The sequence below is a fragment of the Mizuhopecten yessoensis genome, unplaced genomic scaffold (assembly GCF_002113885.1).
Source record: "Mizuhopecten yessoensis strain PY_sf001 unplaced genomic scaffold, ASM211388v2 scaffold6021, whole genome shotgun sequence".
In the NCBI taxonomy this organism is placed as follows: domain Eukaryota; kingdom Metazoa; phylum Mollusca; class Bivalvia; order Pectinida; family Pectinidae; genus Mizuhopecten; species Mizuhopecten yessoensis.
Window position 1 is genome coordinate 41898 of NW_018406340.1, and position 10871 is coordinate 52768.

The window sequence follows — 10871 nt, forward strand, 5'->3', positions numbered from 1 at the left end:
AATCATCATACACTGTGTCGTTTTACAGTTAATCATCATACACTGTGTCGTTTTACAGTTAATCATCATACACTGTGTCGTTTTACAGTTAATCACCATACACTGGTCGTTTCCAACAACACTGTATACAATGTATCATACTTACAATGTGCTATTTAAATAGTTTATGATTTCCCGTTTTTTTATTCAATGTATTTGATAAAAAGCGTATTTTTATATACTGTATATTATTTGTATAAGATATCATTTAGACAATTCCTGAATTACAGATTTGAAAACGCATCAGATATCATTTAGCAAACCATATTTTTTTATTGCTAGTTACGGAGTCCGGCATTAAGCACCATAATTAGTGTTTTGTCATTAACTAAATTATTTTATGACCGATCACGTGATAACTACATACACATACATTTCATAAAAAGTATGAAAGAGAAAACAAATCAAGGATGGCTTTTGGGAATAAAAACTGTTAAGTAAGTTACTGACTAAATTGGCTATTTGAAGTATACCTATTAACTTGTCAGGAGAAACACGTTAACCATATAATTGTCTAACAGACCCGGAAAACAATCACTGATATTTTATGTGAAATTACATGCAGGAAATTGTTGTTCTATTTACATATGCTATAAAACTGAAAGTGTGAGAGCCGAGTAGTATGAGTCTGTCCTGACCTGAGAAGATGTTGTCTCTAACGTTTACCCTGCTACTCGCCATTTGGTGTCTGGTAAGTAGCAAGTAGCATGTACTTGATTTTGTTTAACTATCTGCATATATATATAAAGGCACAGACATAATAATGAAAATAAAAAAATATATAACATAAAATTCTTGAATGGTCAGAGACTGTCAGTGACCATCGACCTGCCACTAGTGAATAACTCTCTGTTTGTGGTGATTATAACAATATAGTGTGTGAAATGATTTTATAAAAACGACGCGGTGAGTTTGAAGTTTTAAAATCAAAACTTGTTCCTCCGACTTATCTTTATATGAGCGTATGACTTTACAAATGCAATTAGCATGGTAAAAACAATACGTCAAATTGTATCAATCAATTATGAACATGGGTTTTGTCATTTAATTCTGGGGTTAATAAAATCGCTAAATATGCATTCGTTTTGAACAATCAGTCTGCCTGAAATTCCCTTGACGTAACTATATCTTACTACTGATGATAAGCTTTCTTGTTGTCTTAATGCGTATACATTGTTGCCATGGATACCGTTAGCATTTCGTTTCGAAGAGTAATTTATGTACTTTGCTGTAATATTTATAATCTCTGTGTTTGAATTCATGCGTTTACCTTCAATTTTCAGATCCACCCTTCAGTCGGTAAGTATATTCAACACAATAAAACACCGGTCAACAAACAACATTTATTGATAAAACGATTTTTATTTCTTTGAATTGATCGTAATGTTAGTCACCAGGTGGATAGGTGTATCTATTAAGGACAGATGGAATACCATTTATGATGGTTTATTGTATTACAGACGAGTGTACTTAAAGTCAGTTTTGCTTGTGGCAATGACATAAAAACAAGCAAACAAACAAATAAAGCAACAAAAAAAAGGAAAATGAACAAAATATATTGTATGTGACATGTTTAAGTTGTTGATGTAAACGCTAGTGCTAAATAATAAAATAGGTTTTAAACACAATTTCTTTTTCTATTTTGTTTTTTTCTTACCATTTATACAGAGGTACCCTTGTCGGGATGTAAACTAGACGTAGCGTTTGTGGTGGACTCGTCCAGCAGCATCTATATCGAGGACTTTAAGAAACAGAGATCTTTCCTCTATGACGTTGTTAACATGTTTGAAACTGTTACTGACGACGTCCAGTTCGCCGCAGTTTCATTCAGCAACCAAGTGTTCAATGAATTTAGGTTCAACAACTTTACCACCCGCGACGATATTTTGGCAGCGACAAGGAAGATACGATACAGCGCTGGCGACGCTACCAGAACATACCTAGCCATAGAACGCATGCGCACCGACCTATTTGCTCCTGGAAATGGCGCACGAGATGATGCATTACACATTGGCGTTGTTCTTACCGACGGCGCCACCAATCCAGGATCATACGATATGTATTCAACTGAAGAAGGAAAAGCAGAGACACAAAATCAAGCAAGAATGGCCAAAACAAGTGACGGTATTCATATGTTCGCTGTTGGTATAGGGAGTTCAGTGGACCTTAACGAACTCCGCGGCATTGCATCTGATCCGGATGAGAAGTACCTTATCACCGTGGACACCTACACAAAGCTTGATACAGAACATATAAAGAAGTTATTGGCATGTCGCTTCTGTAGAGGTTAGTATCATTATTCACATAGCGCTGCCAACATTTTAAATCAATTTTTAATCAATATGCGAAATAATAGGTTTTACAGCAACAAATATAAGTTGATTTTGAGTTCTGATAACACTTTGATAACAGAAGGAAAATTAATGAGAAAAAGTACAATGGGGATTTTCAATTTCGATGTCACGATAAATCTGACTTTTTCTTCTTCGTATTGTAGCAATTAAGGCTTCCTTGTCTAAACTTGAAAATCTTCAAAGTGAAATAATCTCTCGTTTATGCCACAAAAGAAGCCGATATAAGAAACACATTTTTTTTACATGTTTGATATATTTACATTACCCATGTTCCAGCTCCAACATTATATCAAAGCTCCGGCTCCTTAAGACGATCATTGTATGGTATGTATTGTCGCAACACGTTTTATATTACATTTTTTTCTCATTCGGTCACACATTTGTTTTAATCAAAACGTATATCCTAAACAAACAACTCCATTTGCTTAAACTTGTCTTAGATCGAACATATTAAATACGGATATGTGAATTTATCTTTAAAACAAGAAATACTTAAATAGCCAAATGTGATTTTTTTTTTTCTGCATTAAACAATACGTGTAGCTTTTAACGACTTTCAGTGATGGGAAGGATTCTAACATGTTTACCCAATGTTTGATGCGCTATGATAATTATACAGAAACGCATTGTTTTGTAAAATGTAAGCTGTATGTGTGTCATGTCATGTGTTTCTACTTATGTTTTAGCTTCGCTGTTTGACAACCATATTACCAGCCAAGAACGACGAACATTATACGGTTGGACCCATTTAACATTTTACTTATGCAGATAGATTGTTGATTCGATACGTCAGACCTACTATAATTGCAACTGTGTATGTCTATCTTAAAAAAAAGTGAAAATATATGTATATGTTTCAATATCGATAGTGAACTATATGTGGAAAAGCAAATAGTCCAGATATATAAGCGAAGATGTTTAAAACGATCGCTGCAAGTTTAAAACTAGAAATGTATATTATGAACAAACACACATTTACATATTTTCAATTTTATTTTAAGCTCGTGCAACAAACCAGATTTCAACTAAAGAAATACAAAGAGGTTTGTTTCAATTTTATTGTTAATTTGTGTCTGGTATTTATAAATGTGGAAATATAAACCTAAATAATCATAATGATAAGCATTTTGTAACTACACAAACCATTTGGATAGTATCTGTATACCATGTTCAACCCTAACATAGTCATAATTTGCGTTATATGTAGTGACCATTAGCTACCACAGTACTAGCATCAACCTATCAGGACAAAATTGTATTAAAATAATCCACAGCATCAACACATCAGGACAAAATTATATTAAAATAATCCACAGCATCAACACATCAGGACAAAATTATATTTCAATAATACCACAACATCTACACACCAGGTGAAAAAAAAAAAAATAATATATTAATTTTCTTTTAAGAATGCTATGCAAATCCTGTCGACATTATTTTTATCCTTGACGAGTCGACAAGCATCGGTTCTCAAGAAAACTTCAGGAAGGAACTTGATTTTGTTAGAGACGTGTCCGACATGTTTGATATTGGGCCGCAAAAGACACACATAAGTGTTATCACGTACAGTGACGAAAGCCAGATGCGATTCAGCCTGCACAAGTACATGGATAAGGGGAGTCTCGAGAGCGCCATAGAGAACATTGACTGGACAACTGGAAACACATACACCAATAAGGCTTTGGACCTCCTTCTTCGTCACAGCTTGTCCGAGGTCCGCGACGGGATAACCCACATCGGAATCCTCATAACGGACGGAAAGTCGACGAATACCGAGATGACGAGAGCGTCCGCACATAATGTGTTAGCAACCGAAAATATCGAGATGTTTGCTATCGGTATGGTGTAATTTATTTGTTAAAGAACATATTGTGAGGGCAGTGATAGTATGTTAGGCACTAGCTAAATATTATAGTAATTTAGATAAAACGAAACCGTTCCTGAACATTCCCCGACGCAATAAGGGTTTATACTAGAAGTCGATCCATTCTATTTATGCATTTATTTGTGTCAGATACATTTTGAAATTCATTTTGACGACGTATGTGAAAGGGTAGTACAATTCTTAATACACATACCACAAAGCATGCATTTAAAGGAAATGAGTAAATTAATAAGAGGAAATAACACAAACAAAAGGTTATGTGTATGTTACTTGTGTTTTTAATCTAACACTATCATCGGTCTTTGAATTAGTATGCTTTAACCTTAACACCATACCAAAAACAGGTCCAATGTTGTTATTGTGTACAGTTTGTATTCTTTAACATTGATAATAGGTACTTAAATGTGTACGTGCATGCGTTTTAGCTCTAATGCTAAGCACCATTATGTGACTAACTGACGCTGTTTCTATAATGCCAGGGATTGGTAGTGCTTACAAACCCGAACTGGACATGCTGGCATCTAAACCATCAAGTGACTACGTGTTCCAGATTGACAACCTGGACAGTCTGGAAATGCTAAGGAATAGATTTGTCCACCGCGTTTGCAAAGGTATATGACATTTAAGTCTTCGTGAAAAAAGGAACGCGTGGATATTTGTTTTTATATCTTACGATAAATGTTGAGCTAACCAATGATGAATTATGTATAATAACTTCAAGAAAAACTTTTCAATAGAATGTGTGTACTTTTATGTGTTTTTTTTCCTTTTCGGTTTGAATTGAAGAGAAGTTGTTTTTTTCCAGAAAAACCTGGATGTGCAGAACCTGAGCGTAAGTAGCATTTTCTTTAATACGAAATATGATTTAGTTTTTTTCTGACATATCGAATGCCTAATATCTTCAGTGAAAATTTCTAATTTGCATTCATCGTACTCAATGTGTTATCCATGATTTCGGAGGTTACTTCTACTTTGTCGATCATTTATAAGGCAATACTTGCCCTAAAAAGGGTTTTTATTTCAATCAAATTTGTTATCCCATTCATATCGTGAAGTTTTAGGGTTAAGGCGATTGCTTATTCTATGCATGCATAATTAATGATGATACCCGTTATTGAGTCTGAAGTAATTGATACCAACCAAATTGGGTGAGCATGTGCACTTTAATTAGTGCCAGGTAATTTCCATCGCCGAGTTTGCCAACCTTTACAATACGTTCATATACAGAACGTATACATCCAACTTCAAGAGAAAGAAATTTCCCGCCATGTCAGCGTAGGATTTTCCATCATATTGAACAGTATGGTTTACATCAAATCACAACATCGAACGACTGATAATAACATTGCCTTATAGCCGGATGATTCATGACACGCCTGTTTCGAATTCATGAATTTCAGATTCCATTAATCTTCAGCTTAGCTGGATTGTTACATTGATTCACGGCCAGTTTGGTTGAAGTTTATGATAAAGCTTATGCAGCATATTTTATTGTGAGATTTTTAATATGTCAATATATTTGATTTTGATGATTCGTAATGTTTCCGTTTGGGTGTAGTCAATGAGGTTGTATACTATTATTGGTTGTGTTAATCGTATCTCTATGGTTATTATATTTTAATTCCTCAGCATCATTCCAACATCAACTGTTAACTTTGTTAACGTTCTTGTGCCTTTTGGTTTGGCCAGTACACTACTAAGCCCAGAATTCCTTCTGTCTTGAGTATTTCTCTTTGTTTTGCTTTCTCATCAGTTCATGTTGTCCTTTCTCATTCGCTTTGAGCTGTGATTTTGTTCTTGTGTTTTGACGCTGTGTAGTATTTTTGTTCTATTTAAAAGTGCTTATGATGTTTTAAACGCCAGAGTATTAAGATAATTACTAGCTTGTCTGATGAATTTACAGGATGTAACAAGTACAAGGCAGATATTGTAGTCGTGTCGGACGCTTCCACAAGTATAAACAGCACGAACTTCGTCAAGCAAAAAGACTTCATCGCCAGCTTGGTTAGCAGGTATAACATTGGGCCAAATGGTGTCCAAATCGGCATGATCTCCTTTTCCACAGATGCTCATATCGACTTCAACCTGAACAGCTACGGAACAGAGAGCGACTTAAGGGCTGCCATCTCACAGGTACACCTTTGCTGCTATTATCCCTTGTAACATTAAAAGACATTAGAGACCCAGTCCGAGCCCGATTCGTGTCCTGCATACAATCACCAATACAACAAATATGTGTTTGTTTTGTCGACGATGTTTAATCATAAGGATCTTGAAAACTAAACATATTACTACACAGAACTTACCATTGGAATGGATTGATTAATATATCATTTATTTCAGTATGTGTTAAATTAAAAAAATGTATGGAGCTTACTACAAAATGTCTTATATGCCGTGGAATAAGATTCGAATATCTTCGATGCTCACTTATCCTTTCTGCATCCATGATATATGTCCTAAAAAATGACGGCTCAGTGTGAGCCAACTTGTGGAGAGACAAGAAGACTAGTTTGACTCTTTGATGTACATCAAAAGAATCTCGCGGTAGCCTAACAGTAAAGTGTACAAGTTTTGATATCGGATTGGGTGTCGCCCCTCTGTTAGATAGAAAATAGGAAAAAAGTACAATCACATAATCACTTTACATATACGACATGCAATTTGGATTTTTAAGGCCTATTCCACTTAATGTTTTGCTAACAATATCAACCAAAATGTCTTTCGTTATCTTAAATTGTCCTTTTACTGTTCACTGTTGCTTAAGTCTACAAAATAATATATGTTGACTTGCATTGGTCCGACCAGGTCCACTATATGGGAGGAGACACTTCCACCGATGATGCTTTAGACCTAATGACAAAGCAGGCATTCACAACAAGCGCAGGAGCACGGCCCAATCTTCCCAAACTAGCGATTGTCATCACCGACGGGTCACCCCAAAACCAGGCCAGGACAAGGCAAATGGCGGCGGCAGCCAAGGCTCAGGGTATTATCATATATGCCATCGGTAAGTTTTATTCACATTCCATGAAATATCGGTTACACATGTGTCACTTGTTATTGTCCTTTATACACAAGTGCAATTTGTCAATGTCATAAAAGAACAAGTGTCATTTGTTATTGTTCTTTATACACAGGTGTAACTTGTTATTGTCCTGATATACATATGTATCTTGGCAATGTCCTTTATACACAGGTGTAACTTGTCATTGTCCTTTATACACAGGAATAACTTGTCATTGTCCTTTATACACAGGCGTAACTTGTCATTGTTCTTTATACACAGTTGTAACTTGTTATTGTTCTTTATACACAGTTGTAACTTTTCATTGACCTCTCTACACAGGTGTAACTTGTCAATGTCCTTATACACAGGCGTATGTTGTCATTGTTCTTTATACACAAGTGTAACTTGTTATTGTTCTTTATACACAGGTAGAACTAGCCACTGCCATTTTTACACAGGTCAACTTACAATGTAGTAGATGTCATTTGTATCCGGCTCCATTTTCAAAAGTTTCCCTCAAATTTCCTTTGATCTTAGATTTTTCACGATGAAGCATAACTGCTACTAAGGAAACTTTAGCAAGCTTAAACATTGTTTCTTATTTTTCGGGAAGGAAATTTGTGACATTGTGTCCTGATCTAATTAGGACTAAACATTTATCAAACCTTTGGATAAGATTCTTCTTCTGGCAGAGCATCAGGCTTCGATATAATCATATCCCTAGTTTATGTATAAAAATGTTATGTTTCACTTTATATTCTATTAGTCTTTGTAAATTTGAATTGTATACATTCATAAATACATATTGTTGATAAAATACTACTTTAAAAGAAATGCACAGTAAGCCTATTTCTAAACATTTCCTTCGGGTTGGTAAGTATGGATTATGAGAAGTTCTTTTTACAGAACCAATATAATTTTCTTTGTGACGTTTCGATGACTAGTACGATATGTACACTGTCACCTTCATCAGACAAATGACCAGTGAAGCACAGTAAGCCTGTTATCAGACCTTTCGACTTGACATAATCATTTGCTAACAAATGATCTTGTATATTCAGGTATTGGCAGCAGTGTCGAAATGAAAAATCTAAAGGAGGTGGCATCCTCTCCAGGAGAGTACTTCACCTTCATGATAGATGACTTTTCCTCACTGATGGACCAAGAAGGCATCCTCATCAAAAAGACGTGCTCTGGTAGGTTTATATTATCATAAACGTCCTAATGAAATGGTTACTATTTAAACAAACTTTCTTATCTGCACTTCAACCAAATATGGACTTAAAGGTCGATACGTTAAAATACCAAAAAGAAATCTAGATCTCGCAATATTTCATCCGATCAAATGTTATGTAAATCAGTATGTTAATCTTATGTATTGATGCTACATGTACCTTATGCATGTCTAGTTACAGTCGGTTTTGGTAATGCTGAGTTTACATTATGTTCCCGGCGGCCACGGCAGTTACGTTTGCCAGAAACCTAATGTAAACGTAGCATAACTTTGTTCGTCAGATCAATGAAATGTTGACTTCTGATGAAAATCTTGTGTAAAATGTCGACAACATTCATTATATTTATAATAACTTCACTATATATATATAACTGTATTAGTATGTTGCTATCCATTGTTTTTTTCTAGTTCGGTGTACAAATGACAGAGTAATAGCAAGTAATAACACTCGTAGGTCTCTTGTAATTGAATATCAAATATTTCTTTACAGGTTCCATGGGGGCACAGGCTCAGCAATGAAAGGTAACCCATGGTTAGGAGACTTAAGGTCGCTGAGAATAATGTGCTGACTACGTGTTCGTACACAAAGAGGTGCATTGTGCTTGAACTATTGCTGGAGACAACACACACCAGACCGTTGTGTTGAACATTAACAATTGGAATCAACCGGTCTTAATGGGATTTAACAGTCCATAACATGTGCACTGAATACTTCAAGTACGTGTATTGTGTTTATATATCTTAATACCTGTGCAAACATTCAATAAAGATACTGCAATTATATAGTGATGTTGTTATGTCTGCTTCAAATGCTTGATAATCAAACATAAGATACATGATTGTACCTTTATCAAATGCCTGAACTCGAAACAGTACATGGCGAAATAATATCAGATCACATAAATACTATCAAGGTTATATATTGTGTACAAACTACTGTCATGGCATTTATCATTCACACAAAAGTATAAAGAACTTATATATATTGTTCTAGACGAACGAATAAAATATATAAGTAATACTTTAAAAAAAAGTATATTTATTTGATAAAATGTTCTTACAGTGTTATATAGGGTGTATTGTCAATTTTGAGTACAAACAGTGCGTGAAATAACTTAACGTTGAAGTTTTTCCTTTCCTTACCTCCGAAATGTCAGTTGGTATAAATAAAACGCGTGAAAAAATTCAGTAACACTTATATATTCTTGATAAAAGTTAAATACCAGTTATTGAATTTAACAAATGTCACAACATTGTTGAAAATCACAAATGTAGAGGTTTGCTCTGCAAAGGCCAATACTATCGACAAAACCACTCGATTGTTGGAAATCCGTAATGAATGTTGTCAACGACTGTGTTAGAACCTGCGCATATAACATTAATTAGGACAACTTATAGGACTCGCACAACTAAATCATTTACTATATATTATTACCAAACGTTTTAGCTAATAACTTTAATATTTGAAGTTCAAAACTAGTGACAACTGTCTAGATTCATAAATACATAACTTGCAAAGGCTACAAAATGACTTTTTTGGTAGGTTTAGTGGCATATTGGAGTGTCACAGCGCCAAGAAGTTGACAACCGGAAGTTTACAAACAAAACCGGTGACCCCCAAACAGAAACGCCCCCAGACATTTTGCCCCTGTGCAAATCCGCACACAGACATGGAAATATATCAAAAGAAAATATTTTTCAAAAGTTAAATACCTGAACATTTCATTTATCTAAAAATCTGTCATCAGTTCCTTATTAAGGTGGGTCCATCCTTTTGGAAAAACCCATGTCATTTTTTTCTAATTAGGCTTATTTTCTTGCATGTTTTACGTAGATTCCATATATGAAAAGAAAAAAGGGGGTTCTCGACTTACTTTTTGAGATATATCAGCAGTAAGGTAGCTACTTTTCTGCAAATTTCCCCCAAAATATGAAAATTAAGTAAAAATGTGTTTTCTATAATATTTGCAAAATTTGAGTTACCACAAAGTTGAATATTTTTTACACATCTCGTGATGTACTATCAAAAGCAGAAATAAAACAAAAATGATTATATTTGGTATATTTATGCATTTTTCATGGCCATCTATTCTCTTCAAAATGTAATTTTAACAAATTTACATCAAACGAATGCATTAAAAACAAGCAAAAATGCGATCAAAACCCATGTCAATTTTATAAAACTTTTACAGAAGACAGCCAAGTATATATGATTTTCGGTAAGCATAAAAAAATGTGGGGTTCCCGGTGAAAATTTTGCAATTTCGCTCACTTGAAGTTAGAACGCCATTCCCCCACCCCATTTTGCCTATTCCTATTTTAATGCGTAAAGGGCAAAATTATGTC

At 34.6% G+C, this 10871-nt stretch overlaps 1 protein-coding gene across 1 annotated transcript in view; it reads left to right on the top strand.

Annotated features, from left to right (window-relative positions):
• LOC110451446 (collagen alpha-4(VI) chain-like) overlaps positions 1 to 9310 on the top strand; it is a 25340-nt gene extending 16030 nt beyond the window's left edge. The window contains exons 14-25 of the mRNA XM_021499464.1: positions 1323 to 1338; positions 1708 to 2325; positions 2670 to 2717; positions 3080 to 3130; positions 3395 to 3436; positions 3806 to 4234; positions 4761 to 4892; positions 5087 to 5113; positions 6185 to 6414; positions 7090 to 7291; positions 8353 to 8487; positions 9016 to 9310. Of these exons, the coding sequence (XP_021355139.1) occupies positions 1323 to 1338; positions 1708 to 2325; positions 2670 to 2717; positions 3080 to 3130; positions 3395 to 3436; positions 3806 to 4234; positions 4761 to 4892; positions 5087 to 5113; positions 6185 to 6414; positions 7090 to 7291; positions 8353 to 8487; positions 9016 to 9044 (1959 nt within the window). The 3' untranslated portion in view covers positions 9045 to 9310. The remainder of the gene's footprint in view (positions 1 to 1322; positions 1339 to 1707; positions 2326 to 2669; positions 2718 to 3079; positions 3131 to 3394; positions 3437 to 3805; positions 4235 to 4760; positions 4893 to 5086; positions 5114 to 6184; positions 6415 to 7089; positions 7292 to 8352; positions 8488 to 9015) is intronic.
• Positions 9311 to 10871: the final 1561 nt, after the last annotated feature.